Here is a 21570-nt window from a genome sequence, read left to right as displayed (position 1 = left end):
TTCGATTCATCAGTTTCCATTTTTGATCACCTCTGTTTCATTTTCTGGCTACACCCTTAGCTATTTTACCCCCACCCCCTCCGAAAAAAATATGCCGTAATCCGCTAAGTACATCTGCTCGTTTTCTGTGAAACCCACACAGCACATAATGTATAATATACGTATATTAAACGTCTAATACACGTTGGAATGTTTATTATACGTTTAATATACGTATATTATACATTGTGTATTGCGTAGAAAGTTTTGTTTCGATTCGTCAGTTTTCATTTTTTGATCACCCCCTTTTCATTTTCTGGCTACACCGTATCTCCGGAAACAAAGGTCGTAATCCCCGATATATGTTTGTTCATTTGCTGTGACAGTTTCGTTTTAATTCGTCAGTTTTCAATTTTAGATCACCTCCGTTTTTGTATTCTTGCGATTTTATTCCTTATCCGATTTTACCCCGCTCCCTCCGAAAAAAAAATGAAATGAAATCTTTAAGTTTTACGTCCCACGGCTATGCCGGTTAGGCTAAAGGAGACGATGATGATGAGAGATGAGTGAAATGGTAGAATGAAGAAAGTGGGAGGAAACGGGAGAACCCCGAGAAAACCCACGAGCACGGTGTTTGTCCACTACAAAGTCCACACGGCGCGAGCTGGAATCGAACCAGGGACCCCAAGCACCGGAGGTGAACGCTCTACCACTGAGCCACCGCGCCCCCTCCCTCCGAAACAATAGGCCGTAATCCCCAAATATGTTTGCTCATTTCCTGTGAAAGGTTTGTTTTGATTCGTCAGTTTTAATTATTTTAGATCTCCCTTTTCCATTTTCTGGCTACACCCTTATCCTACCCCTCCCCCCCACATATACACACCTACAAAGTAACAGGTTGTAATGTCCGAAATATGTTTGGTCATTTCCTGTGGAAATTTCGTTTTGATTCGTCCGTTTTCATTTTTAAATAACCCTCTTTTCTACTTTCTGGCTACACCCTTATCCGATTTTACCCCCTCCCCTTCCTCCGAATCAATAGTTCATAATTGCTTATTTATTATATTAAGCTCTTGTAACAGACAGGAGTTCATCAAATTCGTTTTTAATTGTGGTTTTCTTCGTTTTTGTATATTTTCGCACTATTAAGAGGGAATTTCACCACCTTCCCCTGGTCCGATTTTGTTTCCCAACGAACTCGACCTGTCATTTGAACCAATAAACACTCTGTGAAACGAACAGTAGACCTCGTGATAAACCTGCGAAAGTTTCATTCGTATTCGTCAATTTTCACTTTTAGATAACCCCCTCTTGTAATTTTCTAGCTACACCTAGTGATGGGTAAATTCCCGGGAAGATATTTTTCGGGAATATTCCCTGGGAAGATTCCCGGGAAGATTCCCAAAATGGGAATTTATCCGGGAATTTATGTACAAACAGAAAAAAAATTGCATTCTATTACTATATTATGATTTCAAAGTGGAATTAATTTTTATATCAAAGCATATTATTACTGTTGTCCACAGAGGATTCTTTAAAATGTATATTCTGAACGGTACTATGTTACTTTATTAACACTTTATTATATTTAGAGAGTACGCATAAATGTATATTTATTTACATGTTATATCAATTAAATATGTGTGAAAAAATTATAAAGTAACAATTTAAATTTATATGTAAGTGGATTTACTCAACTTGACTCTATTACTGATATTATAAACACATTAAATTTATAAATGTTATAAACCAATTAGATTGCGTAAATGCTAGAAGATACATGTCTTACCAATTTAACAACATTTGCGCATACATATTTATGTTCACAAAATCTGCAAGATACTTACTTATCTTTATATTTTAGCACTAACATTGGCATACACGACCTTTCATTCTACCTATTTTTCGAAATTCCATACGTTAATTCACATGTAAACGAAGTCCGAGTACCTCTTCAGAAATTCGAGTCAGAGGGAGGAGACAGACCGACGTCTATTACTAATGATGGTTCAGGGTTTATTAGTAGTAATTCTCTCTATTTCTACATGTTTCTAAATTACTTTACAAAATGGTTCCTTTTCATTATTTGTAAATTTGTACTTTGCTAATTTTGGCTGTTCTTTAGCATTGGGGGCCAGCTTTTGCACCTACTTTTTAGCGATATTCTATTCCGATTCGGTTGTTTTATTTTTTCATACGTTAAATTACGTTGCCAACATTAAATTCAGACAGTATTGCAGAGCGAGCGTTAGCGAATGAAGGCGGGTTAGAGCCCCCCCCATGGCACGTTGTTTTCTATCCAAATTCTTTAAAACCTAGAAGTAAATCATAATATATTAAAATAAAGTAATTAGTCATATGGTTCTTATAATTTGGAAGATAAAGTAAAGAAATGGAAATAAATTCCTTCCCGGGAATTTATAGGCCAGGGAAAAAACCCGGGAATATTCCCACTTTTTAAATTCCTTCCCACCGGGAATATTCCCACTGCCCATCACTAGCTACACCCTTGTCCGATTTACCTCCCCCCTTTTCGAAGAAATAGCTCCAGATCCCCAAGTATATTTGCTGATTTATAAAGCTCTTGCAACAGAAAATAGACCATTAAATTCGTTTTTATTTTTTTAATTTTCTGTGTTTTTCTACATTTTTGTACTTTTTAGGGGGTTCCACTCCCTCCCCTTGGTTCGACGTTGTTCCCCAACGAATGATCTGTAACTTGAACCAATAAACAATATGTGAAAGTTTCATTTGAATCGGTTCACGCGTTCGACTTTTATCGTGTGACATACACACAGACAGACAGACAACGCAAATGCCAAACTTTCGACTAGGAAACCTTCGCAAGCTCGGTCAAAAATTGTCAAAAGCAAGTCGCCAATCCTATTATTGCATGCATAGTAAGATTATAATATGAAGAGTACCTAAAACAATTAATATAGGGTTTCTCTTGCATTTATAAAACGTAAGAGTGAACAAATTTTTTAAAAAATGAAAATTTTGTTCGTATTCACCCCACTTGACGGTATAAAGAAATTAGTGTTTGTGATTGTATTACGTGGTGAACATTTTGGAGTTCCATTTCAAAATAGAACCAATTTCCAACTAACGTATTCATTGATTTTTCGCGTCTGAAATGTAGAATGGTGACGGTTTTCTACATGCTGTCAATTTATGCTTTAAATCATGTTCACTTTCACACGCGATCACCTAAGAAAATGCAATGTTACGCATTTGATTTGCAAGATATCTTGATCAAAAGTTGTTAGTACATTCTCCTATCCTTCGACAATAAGGATATAAAACTAAACTATGATCACTCTGGCGGTTTCTTATACAATTTTTGTCCGTGCGCATCTCAGAATATTTAGTTCCTAGAGCCGGGATTAGTAGGTCTATTGGGAAATCCGGCCTGCAGGAACAGTTAATGAAATCTAATTGGAAACTTTCGAAATGTGGGCATAGAGAGAAAGGTAAATTATCAGACGAAATATATAATGAAGGAGAGCAGAAGAAATTAAGTGCTGTAACAGCAATATTAAAAAGATGGAATTAAAGAGAAGTAGAATGGGTGAGACTACGCACTAACTAAAGAATGGGATAGGCCAGGGGGAGCGAGAAAGAAGCTTAGTATTAATGCAGACTCTTCAGATCAAATCTGTAACACTTGTACGAAAAGCAAGTATCAGCATTTAGCTGCCCGTCTGTCTCATTTTCCTTGGATTAAAGTCATAAAACTATCCACTCTTTCATACACTGATGTCAAGCAAGAGAGTTCCACACAGAATATTCTCTACCATTCAAGACTACATCTGTATAGCTCAAACGTTTGATTAAATTCTAACATTGCAGTTTGGAAACCCACACTTTCTTGTAACATTGTTCTCCATCGAGATGGCGTCCGTAGAAAAACACACTGTGCGATATTGGAATATTCTTGGTTTATATTTCAAAATTGCTCATGTTCTCATAGCCCGAAAATAACATCAAGATTAGCACAAATACTTGTTGTCCCAGCCTAATGCTGCTATGACACTGTTAGTTTCCTTTATTGTAGTTACTGGTTTAAATAAAATACAGTGATGCACCTCTGAAAATATCCTAAATATGGCCTATACCCTCCTCAAAATATTCTAAATATGGCCTATACCCTCCTCAAACAAATCCTGGGTACTGCCCTCTTTAAGACGAACCCCATTCTCAGCTTTGGAACATCCTACTAAGAGGCACGCAAACAAAAATGCTCTACATGGTCATAGATCATGATTTTTTTTTTTTTTTTTAGATATTCCTTGTTCTATCAGATAGTCTTCCAGAAACCAGATATACTTAATTTGCTTACGATTGCTCACCAGATGATCTCCCCAAATAACTCACTTCTTCCATAATTGTTCATCAAAAATGCAAAATGACCAAATCTGAATCTAAGAAAAACGTATTGAATTGCAGCATTAAACAAGAGCACACATGTAGACTGAGAAATTTATCTTTAAACAGATGATTTCCTTCTTTCTTTTCTTTTGCTTCCATTCCTTTGGCAATGCAACACCGAAATAACGACATAAGTGAAATAAATTAACAGTGCCATATGTTCTATAACTTACGTTAAATAAAACAACTCCTCTTCTGCGTCTTTAATTACATTATGGGCAAAGGCTTAGAATGCCTATTTATGCCCCTCCAAAAAGTCTACAAGATGTGGTTTTCCAGAACTGGATCCTGAAAAACACTACTTTTTGGATACTAGTCCTAAAGAACACAATATAAAATTCCGTTTGTTTTGATGTTCCTTCATAATACACTAAGATGCTAACAGGAATATCCATACTAAGGATACATTCTAACGAAGTCTATTACACGAAATAAGAAATTTAAAAAATTGTTCAGTACACTTTAAGATTGTTAACACATTTGGCAAACATTTACTAAGTCAAACATGCTGCCATCTATTGGGAACAGTAAACACTGATGGAAAAATGAAACTATAATTTTTCCACCTTCGCTAGTAACATAAGTAAGTTGCTTGTAGATTAACATGTCTCTTTCATGTTAATCATATGGTGGTTCTGCCTTCTGTAATTATCCAGAACTTGTAAATAAATCAATATCTCTCACCAAAATGCATCTTTTTCAACAAGTAGTTGTCTATTGTTTCCAACCTTAATCCAAGGAATAGATTATTTTTTGCAAACACCAAGTGCTTCCATTAAATTTATTTTTTTCTCCAAGAGGTAGCAACAGTGGTTTGAAAGAAGTGGTAGATAGTGATTAATATCGATTTCATTAATTAATTGTTCGACGAATAACGCATTTCTCAAACTCATTCAATGAGATTTTGGTTTTTCGTTGTGCTCGCTTCTTATTTGGAGTAAGAAAGCTCTTTCTCCTAATTCTGTTTATTTCTCGCGCACTCGTAACACGTTTTAGAGTACTTACTGAAACAACGGTAGCGTCAGATACACCCCTTTGCACTTCTTTTACGTTAATTTGATTTCAATTGTCAGCCTCTATGTTCATAAAATCATAAACATTAACCAAAACCTCTCAGCATTTCCTGGGAACCGTTTTGGTTTTCAAAGTTTTCTATCCTTTTTAACAGGTGCATTTCGCCAGCCCCCCACCTTGGAATTCGGAAACAAAACCTATGCCAATCGTTTGTGCTAGGTTCGATCCGGAATGTACCGAAAAAAGTTTCGTTTGTACTACTTGCGGTACGAAGTTATAAGAGTTTTAAGGTGGGGGCCTGGGGAAACGGCAGCCTCCAACCTTGGAATTTCGAAACAAAATCTATGCCAATCGTTTGTGCTAGGTTCGATCCGGAATGTACCGAAAAAATTTTCGTTTGTACTACTTCCGATACGAAGTTAAAAGAGTTTTAAGGTGGGAGGCTGGTGAAACGGCAGCCCCCAACGTTGAAATTTCGAAACAAAACCTATGCCAATTGTTTGTGGTACGTTGGTGACGGAATATACCGCAAACATTTTCGTTAATATCGCCTCCAGTACAAAGTTATAAGAGATATAAACTGGGGGCTGGGGAAATGGAAGCCCCCAACTTTGAAATTTCGAAAAAAAAAAACCTCTGCCAGTGGTTTGTGCTAAGTTTGTGCAGAAATGTACCGGAAAAATATTCGTTATTTCCACTTCCGGTGCCATGTTATAAGATTTTTAAAGTGGGGGATGAGGAAACGGCAACCTCCAACCTTGGAATTTCGAAACAAAACCTGTGCCAATCGTTTGTGCTGGAATGTACAGCAAAAATTTTCTTTTTACCACTTCCGGTACGAAGTTATAAGAGATTTAAAGTAGCGGGCTGGGGAAACGGCAGCCTCCAACCTTGGAATTTCGAAACAAAACCAATGCCAATCGTTTGTGCTACGTTTGTGCCGGAATTTACCGCGAAAATTTTCGTTTGTACCACTTCCGTCACAAAGTTATAAGATTTTTAAAGTGAGGGGGCTGGGGAAAAAGCAGCCCCACTTTGGAATTTTAAAACAAAACCTATGCCAATCGTTTGTGCTACGTTTGTGCCGGAATGTACCGCAAAAATTTTCTATTCTACCACTTTCAGTCCGAAGTTATTAGAATTTTAAAATAAGGGGCTGGAGAAACAGCAGCCTCCAAACTTGGAATTTCGAAACAAAAACTATGCCAATCGTTTGTGCCGGAATGTACCGCAAAAATTTTCGTTTGTACTACTTCCGGTACGAAGTTATAAGAGTTTTAAATTGGGGGGCCAGGGGAAACGGCAGCCTCCAACCTTGGAATTTGGAAAAAAAAACTATGCCAATCGTTTGTGCTACGTTTGTGCCGGAATGTACCGCAACAAATTTCGTTTGTACCACTTCCGATACGAAGTTGTAATAGTTTTAAAGTGGGGGGCTGGGGAAATGGAAGCCCCCGACCTTGGAATTTGGAAAGAAAACCTATGCAAATCGTTTGTGCCCAAATGTAACGCAAAAATTTTCGTTTTTACCACTTCCGGTGCAACGCTATAAGAGTTTTAAAGTTGGGGCAGGGTAAGCGCAACATCCAACCTTGGAATTTCGAAACGAAACCTATGCCAATCGTTTGTGCTAGGTTCGACCCGGAATGTACCGAAAAATTTTTCGTTTGTACCATTTCCGGTACGAAGTTATGAGTTTAAAAGGGGGGCTGGTGAAACGGCAGCCCCCAGCCTTGGAATTTCGAAACAAAACCTATGTCAGTCGTTTCAGCTACGTTTGTGCCGGAATGCACCTCAAAAAATTTCGTTTGTAGCACCTCCAATACAAAGTTATAAGAGTTTTAAACTGGGGGATGGAGAAATGGAAGCACCCATCCTTGGAATTTCGAAACAAAACCTATGCCAATCGTTTGAGCTAAATTTATGCCAAAATGTACCGCAAAGATATATTTTTTTTCCACTTCTGGTGCCACGTTATAAGATTTTTAAAGTGGGGGCTGGGGAAATGGCAACCTCCAACCTTAGATTTTCGAAACAAAATCTGTGCCAATCGTTTGTTCTGGAATGTACAGCAAAAATTTTCGTTTGTACCACTTCCGGTACGAAGTTATAAGAGATTTAAAGAAGCGGGCTGGGGAAACGACAGCCTCCAAAATTGGAATTTCGAAACAAAACCTATGCCAATCGTTCCCGCCACGTTTGTGCCGAAATGTACCCCAAAAATTTTCGTTTGTATCACTTCCGGTACGAAGTTATAAGGGTTTTAAAGCGGGGTGCCTGGGGAAACGGCAGCATCCAACCTCGGAATTTCGAGAAAAAAATATGCCAATCGTTTGTGTTGAAATGTACCGAAAAAATTATCATTCCTACCACTTCCGCCACAAAGTTATAAGAGTTTTAATGTGGAGGGCCTGGGGAAACGGCAGCCCCCAACCTTCGAATTTCGAAATAAAAAATATATGCTTATTGTTTGTGCTACGCTTGTGCTGGATCGTACCGCAAATTTTTTCATTTGTACCATTTCCGGTACGAAGTTATAAGAGTTTTAAAGTGGAAGGCTGGAAAAACGACAGCTTCAAGCCTTGGAATTTCGAAACAAAACCTATTCCAATCGTTTGTGCTACATTTGTGCCGAAATGTATCGCAAAAAGTTTCGTTTTTAAAACTTCCGGTGCAACGTTATAAGAGTCTTAAAGTGGGGACTGGGGAAACGGGAGCGTCCAACCTTGGAGTTTCGAAACAAAACCTATGCCAATTATTAGAGCTACGTTTGTGCCGAAAGGTAGCGCAAAAACATTCATTTATACCACTTCCGGTGCAATGTCATAAGTGTTCTATAGTAGGGGCTAAGGAAACGACAGCCTTCTCCTTGGAATTTCGAAACAAAACCTACGCCAATCGTTTGTGCTACGTTTGTGCCGGCATGTACCGAAAAAAAATTCGTTTCTACCACCTCCGAAACAAAGTTTTAACAGTTTTAAAAAGGGGGCTGCGGAAACGGCAGCACCCAACGTTGGAGTTTTGAATCAAAACCTATGCCAATCGTTTGTGCTACGTTTTTACCGGAATGTACCGCAAAATTTTCGTTTGTACCATTTCCGATACAGAGTTATAAGACATTGAGAGTGGGGTCTGCTGAAAGGGCAGCCGCCACACTTTGAAGTTATGAAACACAACCTATGACAATCGTTTGTGCCGAAATGCGGCGCAAAAATTTTCGTTTGTACCACTTTCTGTACAAAGTTATAAGAGATTCAAAGTGGGGGCTGCGGAAAGGGCAGCCGCCACACCTAGGAGTATTGAAAATAACTATGCCAATCGTTATTGCTACGCTTGTGCCGCAATGTAATGCAAAAATTTTCGTTTGTAATATTTCCGTTACAAAGTTATAAGCGTTTTAAAGTGCAGGTTTTGCGGAAGCGGCAGCTCCCCACCTTGGTGTTTGTAAACAAAGCCGACGCTAATCGTTTGTGCTTCGTTTCTGCCGGAATATGCCACTAAAATTTTCGTTAGTGCCACTTCCGGTACGAAGCTATAAGAGTTTTAAAGTGGGGGCTGGGGAACAACAGCCTCCAATTTTGGAATTTCGAAACAAGGCCTACGCCAATCGTTTGTGGTACGTTTGAGCCGGAATGTACCGCAAAATTTCTTTTTTGTACCACTTCCGGTACGAAGTTATAAGAGTTTTAAAGAGGGGGGCTAAGGAAACGGCAGCCTCCAACCTTGGAATTTCTATACAAAATATATGCCTATCGTTTGTGCTACGTTTGTGGCGGAATGTGAAGCAAAAATTTTCGTTTGTACCACTTCCGGTACGAAGTTATAAGAGTTTTAAAGTGGAAGTCTGGCGAAACGGCAGCCCCCACCTTAGAACTTCAAAGCAAAATCTATGCCGTTCGTTTGTGCTACTTTTGACCTGGAATGTACCGAAAATATTTCGTTTGTACAGTTTCTGTTACAAAGTTATAACAGTTTTAAAGTGGGCGGCTCGCGAAACAGCAGCCCCTGATCTTGAAATCTCGAAACAAAATCTACACCAGTCTTTTGTGCTACGTTTGTGCTGGAATGTATCGCAAATAATTTCATTTATACCACTACCATACAAAGTTATAAGAGTTTTAAAGTGGAAGTCTGGCGAAACGGCAGCCCCACACATTGGAATTTTGAAACAAAACCTATACTAATCGTTATTGCTACGTTTGCGCAGGTATGTACCGCAAAAATTTCGTTTGTACCACTTTCGATAAAAAGTTATAAAGTTTTAAAGTAGGGGGTTGGGAAGCCGCAGCCTCCAACCTTAGAATTTCGAAACAAAACCTATGCCTATCGTTTGGGCTACGTTTGTGCTGGAATGTACTGCAAAAAGTTTCGTTTGTACCACTTCTGGTATAACGTTATAAGATTTTTAAAATGGGGGGCTACGGGGACTGCCGCCCCAAACATTGTAATTTCGAAACAAAACCTAAGCCAATCGTTTGTGCCGGAATGTACCGAAAATTTTCCGATTGTACCACTTCCGGTACGAAGTTATAAGAGTTTTAAAGAGGGAAACTGGGAAAACGGCAGCCTCCAACCTTGGAGTTTCGAAACAAAACCTATGCCATTCTTTTGTGCTACGTTTGTGTCGGAATGTACCGAAAAAATGTCGTTTGTACCACTTCCAATACAAAGCTATGAGTTTTAAGATGGTGGTGGCTGCAGAAACCGCAGCTCTTCACCTTGGAATTTCGAAAAAAAATGCCAATCATTTTGCTACGTTTGTGGCGGAATATACCGCAAAAAGCTTAGTTTGTACCATTTACAGTACGAAGTTATAAGAGATTTAAAGTGAGGTGCTGAAACACGGCAGCCTCAAACCTTGGAATTTTGATACAAAATTTATGCCGATCGTTTGACTACGTTTGTGTCGGAATGTACCGCAAAAAAATTCGTTTGTACCCAGTGATGAAAATTTTCCGATTCATAAAAGCATACTCCACTTATTCCTACATCGTTGTTTAGTCGAGATGTGAGGTGGAAAATTTTCTTCCATATTTTTCCGGAAAATTTTCCGTTCTTAACAAATATCAGTGATCAAGTAGCAATTCGTCAGTATTCATAAAATTGATTGAATTCATATATAGAAACGTTAAAAAGTGAAAGATCGTTGAAAGAATCTGAAAATTTTCATGGCTCAGACAATTTTCAGTACGATGTAAGAACTAGTGGAACAATTTTCCATGAATCGAAAAATTGTTTGTCCTGTACAATGAAAATTTTCCGATTCATAAAAACATACTCCACTTATTCCTACATCGTTGTCTAGTTAAGATGTGAGGTGGAAATTTTTCTTCTATATTTTTCCGGAAAATGTTCCGTTCTTAACAAATATCAGTGAAGAGTAACAATTCGTCAGTATTCATAAAATTGATTGAATTCATATATAGAAACGTTAAAAAGTGAAAGATCGTTGAAAGAATCTGAAAATTTTCATGGCTCAGACAATTTTCAGTACGATGTAAGAACTAGTGGAACAATTTTCCATGAATCGAAAAATTTTGTCCTGTACAATGAAAATTTTCCGATTCATAAAAACATACTCCACTTATTCCTACATCGTTGTCTAGTTAAGATGTGAGGTGGAAATTTTTCTTCTATATTTTTTCAGAAAATTTTCCGTTCTTAACAAATATCAGTGATTAAGTAACAATTCGTCAGTATTCATAAAGTTGATCGAATTCATATATAGAAATGTTAAAAAGTGAAAGATCGTTTAAAGAATCTGAAAATTTTCATGGCTTAGACAATTTTCAGTACGATGTAGGAACTAGTGGAACAATTTCATTAATCGAAAAGTTGTCTGTCCTGTACAGTGATGAAAATTTTCCGGAAAATTTTCCGATTCATAAAAATATATTCCACTTATTCCTACATCGTTGTTTAGTTGAGATGTGAGTTGGAAAATTTTCTTCTATATTTTTCCGGAAATTTTTCTGTTCTTAACAAATATCAGTGATTACGTAACAATTCGTCAGTATTCATAAAATTGATTGAATTCATATATAGAAATGTTAGAAAGTGAAAGATCGTTTAAAGAATCTGAAAATTTTCATGGTTTAGATAATTTTAGTTACTATGTAGGAACAAGTGGAACAATTTTCCATGAATCGAAAAATTGTCTGTCCTGTACAGTGATTAAAATTTTCCGGAAAATTTTGAAACGGAAAATTTTCCGATTCGTAAAAGAATAGTCCACTTATTCCTACATCGTTGATGTGAGGTGAAAAATTTTCTTCTATAGAGAGAGAGAAAAACTGTGGTAAAAGTTTATTTCCCAACTTGAAATACAAAATTTTCCGGTTCCCGAAAGCTAATTGGAAAATTATAATTTGTTGCTGCCTAACTTTGCTCTACTGAAATTCAATTTTGTAGCTCTATGTGCAGTTAAATATAGTGGAAAATTTTCCACCTAACATCACTATACATAATATCCAAATTTGTCAGGGCTATGAAAAGTGTTTTCCACTTGTTTCTACATCGTGATGAAAATTTTCCGATCTATGAAAATTCCTCTCACTTGTTTCTACAGAGCAATAAAACTTTCCGATTCAGAAAACAGTTGTTTTACTTCTTGCTTCGAAATGATGAAAACTTTCCGACTCATAAAAATTCTTCAATTTTTTCATATAAGGCAGGAAATATTTCGATTCATGAACAATTTTTTAACTTGTTCCTACATAGTACTGAAAATTGTCTGAGCCATGAAAATTTTCAGATTCTTTAAACGATCTTTCAGTTTTTAACATTTCTATACATGAATTGAATCAATTTCATGATTGCTGAGGAATTGTTACTTGATTACTGATATTTTTTTAGAACGGAAAATTTTCCGGAAAAATATAGGGGAAAATTTTCCAGAAAATTTTCCGCCTCACATCACTATTTGTACCACCTCCGATACAAAGTTACAAGAGTCTCAAAGTTGGGGGTCTGCGGAAACGGCAGCACCCGACCTTGGAGTCTGGAAACAAAACATACGCCAATCGTTATTGCCATGTTTGTGCCGGAATGTGCCGCAAAAATTTGGGTTAGTACCAATTCCGGTACAAAGCTATAAGAGTTTTAAAGTTGATGCTAAAGAAACAGCAGCCTCCAACCTTGGAATTTCGAAACAAAAGCCATGCCAATCGTTTGTGCTACGTTTGTGCCGCAATGTAATGCAAATGTTTTCGTTTGTGCCACTTCCGGTGCGAAGTTATAAGAGTTTTAAATTGGGAGGGCTGGGGAAACGGCAGGCTTCTCCTTGGAATTTCGAAACAAATCCTACGCCAATCGTTTGTGCTACGTTTCTGCCGGAATATGCCGCAAAAAAGTTTCGTAGTGCCACTTCTGGTCCGAAGCTTTAAGAGTTTTAAAGTGGGGGGTTGGGGAACAACGGCCTCCAATCTTGGAATTTCGAAACAAAGTCTATGTCAATCGTTTGTGCTACGTTTGAGCCGGAATTTACTGCAAAAATTCTTCTTTGTTCCACTTCCAGTACGAAGTTATAAGAGTTTTAAAGAGGGGGGCTAGGAAACGGCAGCCTCCAACCTTGGAATTTCTAAACAAAATATTTGTCTATCGTTTGTGCTACGTTTGTGGCGGAATGTACAGCAAACATTTTCGTTTGTGCCACTTCCGGTGCGAAATTATAAGAGTTTTAATGTGGAGAGCTAGGGAAACGGCAGCCCTCACCTTGGAACTTCAAAGCAAAATCTATGCCGTTCGTTTGTGCTACGTTTGTCCTGGAATGTACCGAAAATATTTCGTTTGTACATTTTCCGTTACAAAGTTTTAACAGTTTTAAAGTGGGCGGCTAGCGAAACAGCAGCAACTGATCTTGGAATCTCGAAACAGAATCTACATCAGTCTTTTGTGCTACGTTTGTGCCGGAATGTAGCTCAAAAATTGAGTGTGTACCATTTCCTTCCAAAGTTATAAATGTTTTAAAGTTTGGTCTGGCCAAACACCAGCCCCCACATTGGAATTTCGAAACAAAATCTACGCCAATCGTTTGTGCTACGTTTGTGCCCGAGTGTACCTAAAAAATTTTCGTTTTTACCATATCTGTTACGAAGTTTAAGTGTTTTAAAGTGGAAGGCTGGCAAAATGTTAGCCCCTCGCATTGGAATTTTGAAACAAAATCTATGCCAATCGTTCGTGCTAAGTTTGTACCGGAATGTACCGGGAAAAAACTTCGTTTGTACCATTTTCGTTACAAAGTTACAAGAGTTTTTAAGTGTGGGGCTAGGCAAAAAGCAGCCCAACAGCTTGGAATTTCGAAAGAGAATCTATGGCAATCTTTTGCGCTAGGTTTGTGCCGGAATGTACAGGAAAAATAGATTTTGCTTCGAAATTTCAAGGTTTGGGGCTCCTGTTTCTCCAGCCACCCACATTTATACTCTTATAGCTTTGTAACGGAAATGGTTCGAACAAAAATTATTGCGGTACATTCCGTAACAAAAGTAGTATAAACGACTGGCGTAGGTTTCGTTTCGAAATTCCAAGATGGGGGGGCACCGCTCCTTCAGCCCTCCACTTTAAGACTCTTCTAACGTTGCAATGGAAGTGGTAAGAACGAAAATTTTTTGTGGTACATTCCGGCAAAAACGTAGCACAAACGATTGGCATAGCTTTTGTTTCGAAATTCCAATGTGGGAGGCTGCCGTTTCGCCAGACTTCCACTTTTAAACTCTTATAACTTTGTAATGGTAGTGCTATAAACGAAATTTTTTGCGGTACATTCCGGCACAAACGTAGCACAAACGACTGGTGTAGATTTTGTTTCGAGATTCCAAGATCAGGGGCTGCTGTTTCGCTAGCCGCCCACTATATAACTTTTACAACTTTGTAAAGGAAATTGTACAAACCAAAATTTTTTCCTTACATACCAAGAAAAAAGTAGCACAAACGAATGGCATAGATTTTGTTTTCATGTTCCAAGGTGGAGGGTGTCGTTTCCCTAGCCCCCTACTTTAAAACTCATAACTTTCTTATCGGAGTGGTACAAACGAAAATTTTTGCGGTATATTCCAACGAAAACGTATCACAAACGATTACCATATGTATTGTTTCGAAATTCCAATGTGGGAGGCTGCAGCTTCGCCAGACTTCCACATTAAAACTCTTATAACTTTGTAATGGTAGTGGTATAAACGAATTTTTTTGCGCTACATTCCGGCACAAACGTAGCACAAAAGACGCGTAGATTTTGTTTCGAGATTTCAAGATCAGGGGCTGCTGTTTCGCTAGCCGCCCACTTTAAAACTGTTATAACTTTGTAACGGAAAATGTACAAACGAAATATTCTCGGTACATTCCAGAACAAACGTAGCACAAACGAACGGCATAGATTTTGCTTTGAAGTTCCAAAGTGGGGGCTGCCGTTTCCCTAGCCCCCCACTTTAAAACTCTCATAGCTTTGTATTGGAAGTAGTACAAACGAATTTTTTCCGGTACATTTCGACACAAACATAGCACAAACGATTGGCATAGATTTTGTTTCGAAATTCCAAGGTTGGAGGCTGCTGTTTCGCTAGCCTCCCACTTTAAAACTCGTATAACTTTCTAACGGAAATGATACAAACGAAAATTTGTGGGGTACAATCCGGCACAAACTTAGCACAAACGATTGGCAGAGCTCTTGTTTCGAAATTCCAATGTTGCGGCTTTTGTTTCGCCAGACTCCACTTTAAAACTCTTATAACTTTGTAACGGAAATGGTACAAACGAAAATTTGTGGGGTACAATCCGGCACAAACTTAGCACAAACGATTGGCATAAACTTTTGTTTGGAAATTCCAAGATTTGAGGCTCCTGTTTTCTTCCAGCCCCCACTTTAAAGCTCTTGTAACTTTCTAATGGAAGTGCTACAAACGAAAATTTTTCTGGTACATTTCGGCACAAACGCAGAGCAAACAATTGGCATAGATTTTATATCGGGTAGGGGCCTGCCATTTGGCCAGTCCCCACTTTAAATCTATTATAAATTTGTAATGGAAACGGTACAAACGAAATTTTTTGCGGTACATTCCGGCACAAATATAGCACATACGATTGGCATAGATTTTGTTTCGAAAATCCAATTTTGGGAGCTGCTTTTTCGCCAGCCCCCACTTTAAAACTCATAACTTTGTAACGGAAATAGTACAAACGAATCTTTTTGCGGTACATTAAGGCACAAACGTAGAAGAAACGATTCGCATTAATTTTGTATCAATATTCCAAGGTAGGGGGCTCCGGTTTCGCCAGCCACCAACTTAAAACTCTTATAACTTTGTAATGGAAATGGTACAAACGAAAATTATTGCGGTACATTCCCGCAAAAAATAGCACAAACGATTGGCTTAGGTTTTGTTTCGAAATTATAAGTTAGGGGGTTGCCTTTTCGCCAGCCGTCCATTTTAAACTCTTCCAACTTCGTAATGGAAGTGGCACAAACAAAACTTGTTCAGGTACATTCCGGCACAAACGTAGCACAAACGACTGGCATAGATTTTGATTCGAAATTCCAAGGGTGGGGGCTGCTCTTTCGCCAGCCCTCCACGTTAAAACTCTTATAACTTTGTAACGGAAATGGTACAAGCGAAAATTTTTGCGGTACATTCCGGCACAAATGTAGCACAAAGGATAGGCATTGGATTTGTTTCAAAATTCCAAGGTTAGAGGCTGCCGTTTTCCTAGCCAACCACATTAGAACTCTTATAATTTCGTACCGGAAGTGGTACAAACGAAAATTTTTGCGCTAAATTCCGGCTCAAACGAAGCACATACGATTGGCATAGGTTTTATTTAAAAACTACTGCGGTTTTTCTAGCCCCCACCACTTTAAAACTCTTATAAATTAGTATCGGAGGTTGTACAAACGAAACATTTTGCGCTACATTCCGGTAAAGAACGTAGCACAAACGATTGACATAGGTTTAGTTTCAAAACTCCAAGGTGGGGGGTTGCCGTTTCCGAACCCCCCCCCGACTTTAGAACTCTCATAGCTTTGTATTGGAAGTGGTACGATCGAAAGTTTTCACGGTACATTCCGGCACAAATGTTGCACAAACGATTGGCATAAATTTTGTTTCGAAATTCGAAGATTGGGGGCTGCTGTTTCGAGAGTATCAACTTTAAAACTCTTGTAACTTTCTACTGGAAGGGGTACAAACGAAATTTTTTCTGGTACATTTCGGCAAAAACGCAGAACAAACGATTGGCATAGGTTTCGTTTCGAAACTTTAAGGTGGGGGGCTGCCGTTTCCGAATCCCCCCGACTTTAGAACTCTCATAGCTTTGTATTGGAAGTGGCACAAACGAAAATTTTTTCGGTACATTCCGGCGCAAAAGTAACACAAACGACTGGCATAGATTTTTGTTTCGAAATTCCAATTTGGGAGGCTGCTGTTTCGCTAGCCTCGCAATTTAAATCTCTTGTAACTTTGTAACGGAAATGATACAAACAAAACTTTTTTCGGTACATTCCGGCACCAACATGGCCCAAACGATTGGCATAGATTTTGTTTCAAATCTCCAAGATGCGGGGTTGCCGTTTCGCCATTTCCCACTTTGAAACTCTTATTAATTTGTAACGGAAATTGTAGAAACCAAAATTTTTGCGGTACATTCCGGGACAAACAATTGGAAAAGCTCTTGTTTTGAAATTCCAAGGTGGGGGTGCTACTGTTTCGCCAGCTCTCCAGTTTAAAACTCTTATAACCTTGTAACGGGAATGGTACCAATGAAAATTATTGCGGTACATTCCGGCACAAACGTAGCAGAAAAGATTGGCATAGATTTTTCGAAATTCCAATGTGGGGGGCTTTCGTTTCGCAAGACCCCACTTTAAAACTCTTGTAACTTTGTGCCGGAATGTAGCAGAAAAATTTCCTTTGTATTACAAACGCAGAGCAAACAATTGGCATAGATTTTGTATCGGATAGGGGGCTGCCATTTTGCCAATCCCCACATTAAATCTATTATAACTTTGTAATGGAAACGGTAAAAACGAAATTTTGTGCGGTACATTCCGGCACAAACATAGCACAAACAATTGGTATAGATTCTGTTTCGAAATTCCAAGGTTGGGGGCTGCTGTTTCGCTAGCCTCCCACTTTAAAACTCTTACTAATTTGTAACGGAAATGGTAAAAACGAAAATTTTTGCAGTACATTCCAGCACAAACGTAGTACACACGATTGTTATAGATATTGTTTCGAAAATCCAATGTTGGGGGCTGCTATTTCGCCAGTCCCCCATTTTAAAACTCTTATACCTTTGTAACTGAAAAAGTAAAAACAAAAATTTTTTCGATACATTCCGACAAAATCGTAGCAAAATCGATTGGCATAGGTTTTGTTTCGTAATTCCAAGGTGGGGGGACTGCCGTTTTGCCAGCCCTAAACTTTAAATCTTATAACTTTGGAAAAGAAATGGTACAAATGAAAATTATTGCGGTACATTCCGGCAAAAACGTTGCAGAAAAGATGGGCATAGATTTTGTTTCGAAATTCCAGGGTTGGAGGCTGGCGTTCCCCAGCCCTCCACTTTGAAACTCTTATAACTTCGTCTCGGAAGTAATACAAATGAAAATGTCTGCGGCACTTTCCCACACAAACAAAGCACAAACGATTAGCTGACGTTTTGTTTCAAAACTCCAAGGTGGGAGGCTGCTGTTTCCGCAGCCCCCACTTTAAAACTCTTATAAGTTTTATCGGAAATAGTACAAACGAAAAATTTCGCGCTACACTCCGGCGAAAACGTAGCACAAACGATTCGCATAGGTTTTGTTTCAAAACTCAAAGTAGGGGGCTTCAGTTTTCGAAGCCCCCCACTTTAATACTCTTATAACTTTATATCGGAACATTTTTCGATACAAACGAACATTTTTGCGGTACATTCCGGCACAAACGTAGCACAAACGACTGGCATAGATTTTGTTTCGAAATTCCAAGTTCGGACGCTGCTGTTTCGCCAGCCCTCCACTTTAAGACTCTTAAAACTTTTTTAACGGAAAAAGTACAAACGAACATTTTTGCGGTGCATTCCAATACAAACGTAGCACAAACGAATGGCATAGATTTTGTTTCGAAATTCAAATGTTCTGAGCTGCTGTTTCGAAAGCCCCCACATTAAATCTTTTATAACTTTAAGATCTGAACTTCGCTCCAGCGCCTAAGTTCATTCCGTCTACAGAAATAATCTCCAGCATTGAACAAGCTATACACTCTCTTCCAACAGCAGAAGCAGACGAAATTCGCCATGAAGTAAGTTTGGCCCTGAAAAAAGCCAGAATACCAAAACCTAATATTTCCAAAGAAGAAAGAACAGCTCTCAAAAATCTCCGCCAAGACACCAACACCACCATATTACCAGCAGACAAAGGCAATGCAACTGTACTTATGCCTACAGAAGTCTACAAGAACAAGATGTTGGAGCTACTCAATGACACGGTCTACAGACGCCTTAAGAGGGACCCTACAAATGCAGTCGAACGGAAAGTAGCTGCTCTTTTGAAAAAAGCCAGTTTATCTGATGAAACCCGCAAAGAAATCACGCCACCCGTTAGTCAGCCACCCCGACTTTATGGCCTGCCAAAAATACATAAGCCTGACATCCCGATGAGACCCATCGTCAGTGCCATTGGGGGTCCAACTTACTGCCTAGTCAGGTATCTCACCTCTCTGCTTCAGCCATTAGTAGGACAGTGTGAGCATCATGTGAAAAATTCATCCGACTTCGTGAATATACTAAAAACAATACGCACAGCTCCAGGAGACCTTCTAGTCAGCTTCGATGTAGTTTCATTGTTCACCAAGGTTTCAGTTCAAGATACGTTACTTCTACTTAGTGAACACTTCACACCGGAAATTGTGGAATTATTCAGAATCACCCTAACTTCAACATACTTTCTATATGATGGACAGTACTATGAACAGACGGATGGAGTCGCCATGGGATCACCACTTTCACCAGCAGTTGCGAATTTCTTTATGAAAGATTTTGAACAAAAGGCATTAGAACTGACACCTTTCAAGCCGTCATGTTTTTATAGATTCGTAGATGATACGTTTGTCATCTGGCGTCACGGGGAGAAGACACTGTATTTGTTCCTAGAATTTCTTAATAAATAACATAGTAACATCAAGTTCACAATGGAGATTGAAAAGGACGGATGCTTGCCATTTCTGGACATTCTCATCCTCCGGAAGCCCGACGGTAGTCTCGGCCATAGCGTCTGCAGGAAACCTACTCACACTGACCTCTATCTCAATGGCAACAGTTTTCATCATAAGTCACAGCGAAACACTGTCATTAGCACACTAGCACATAGAGCGAAAGACATTTCAAACGAAGAATCCCTCCCTCGGGAACTGGATCATCTCAAGAAGACGCTACACCAGAATAATTACAAGAAGCATGACATCAGTTTGGCCCTGAAAAGGACCTTTTCTGAACAGAGGAAATCCAAAGAAGAAACTGAAGAACCATTGAATATAGCAGTTTTACCATACACTGGACAACTTTCTGGAAAGATCTCCCGGATTCTGAGAAAACACAACATTAAGACCATACACAAGCCGCCACCAAAAATCAGAAACTTACTTCGCCCGATCAAAGATGACTTGGGCTTAAAGACACCAGGCGTGTATCGTATACCCTGTGAATGCGGAAAGCCTTATATAGGACAAACAGGACGCACCATTGAACAACGTTGCAGAGAACATGAAAATTACATTAGATTATTCCATCCAGAAAAATCAGGTTTAGCTGAACACAGTTTAACAGAAGGCCATAAAGTTTTATTTAAGGACACATCCATCATTACCAAGAGCACCAATTACTGGACCAGGATAGTAGCTGAATCTCTTGCCATAGTTCATGAACCGAACAACGTTAATAGAGACACTGGATTTCAACTCAGCCTCCTGTGGAACCCGGTCATCAGTACCACAGCAAAGAAAACGACACACAAACATCCAGATAACCCTCAGCCAATCAGTACCACGGACTACGGAAATTAGCGAGCCAATCACAGCTCCAGTTTTTCAAATTGAATCAGCCAATCAGGAAACAGCATTTTCAGCCAATCAGGAACCAGCATTTTCGCCAGTCCAGAGTATATATTACTTACATCCGCTGATCTCTACATAATTGCCCTGATGATGAGAACAATGACAGTTCTCGAAACGTTGGCCTATCCACCAGTTTTCACCTGGCTGATTGCCCGAGAAGAACTTTATCATATTTTATAACTTTGTAACGGAAATAGTACAAGCGAAAATTTTTGCGGCACATTCCGGCACCTACATAGCACAAACGAATGGCATAGATTTTGTTTCGAAATTCCAAGGTGGCTGGCTGCCGCTTCGACAGTCCTCCACTTTAAACATCTTATAACTTTGTAACGGAAAAAAATCCAAGTAAAATATTTGAGATACATTCCTGCACAAACGTAGCACAAACGATTGGCAAAGATTTTGTTGTGGAATTCCAAGGTTCGGAGCTGCTGTTTCGCCTGCCCCCCCCCACTTTAAAACTATTATAGCGTTGTAACGGAAATGGTACAAACGAAAATTATTGCGGTACCTTCTGGCACAAAAGTAGCACAAACGTTTGACATAGATTTTGTTTCGAAATTCCAAGATGGCGGGTTGCCGTTTCTCCAGCCGTCCACTTTAAAACTCTTGTAACTTTCTATTGGAAGTGGTACAAACGAAAATTTTTGCCTTACATTCCCGCGCAAACGTAGCACAAATGACTGGCATAGAATTTGGTTTCGAAATTCCAAGGTGGGGGCTGCTATTTCGCTAGCCCCTAACTTTAAAACTCTTATAACTTTGTAACTGAAATTTTACAAGCGAAAATTTGTGCGGCACTTCCCGGCACAAAAGTAGCACAAATGATTGGAATAAATCTTGTTTCGAAATTCCAAGATCTGGGGCTGCTGTTTCGCCAGCTCCCGACTTTAAAACTTTTATAACTTTCTATCGGAAGTTTTACAAACGTAATTTTTATGCGGTACATCGCGGCACAAACGTAGCAGAAACGATTGGAATAGATTTTGTTTCAAAATTCCAAGGTAGGGGGTTGCAGTTTCGCCAGCCCACACCTCAAACTCTTATAACTTTGTAACGGAAA

General features: G+C 38.9%; 1 protein-coding gene across 1 annotated transcript; it reads left to right on the top strand.

Annotated features, from left to right (window-relative positions):
* The first annotated feature begins 16017 nt into the window (after nt 1–16017).
* On the top strand, nt 16018–19562 carry LOC145670058 (uncharacterized). Its single transcript, XM_081738411.1, has 2 exons — nt 16018–16102; nt 18601–19562. The coding sequence occupies exons 1-2, from the start codon at nt 16018–16020 to the stop codon at nt 19560–19562; spliced, it is 1047 nt and encodes a 348-aa protein (XP_081594537.1).
* The last annotated feature ends 2008 nt before the right edge of the window (nt 19563–21570 follow it).

Source organism: Thermobia domestica, chromosome 14, assembly GCF_964235325.1.
Source record: "Thermobia domestica chromosome 14, izTheDome1.hap1.1, whole genome shotgun sequence".
NCBI lineage: Eukaryota > Metazoa > Arthropoda > Insecta > Zygentoma > Lepismatidae > Thermobia > Thermobia domestica.
Note: the sequence above shows the minus strand (reverse complement) of the source record. Positions and strands in the feature narration are given on the sequence as shown.

Bases quoted from the DNA above. Each gene is read 5' to 3' on its own strand.
- LOC145670058 (XM_081738411.1), top strand. From the start codon at position 16,018: ATGGTACAAGCGAAAATTTTTGCGGTACATTCCGGCACAAATGTAGCA. The intron at 16,103-18,600 runs GTTAGAGGCTGC...ACTTCGCTCCAG, and splicing joins ATTTGTTTCAAAATTCCAAG to CGCCTAAGTTCATTCCGTCT.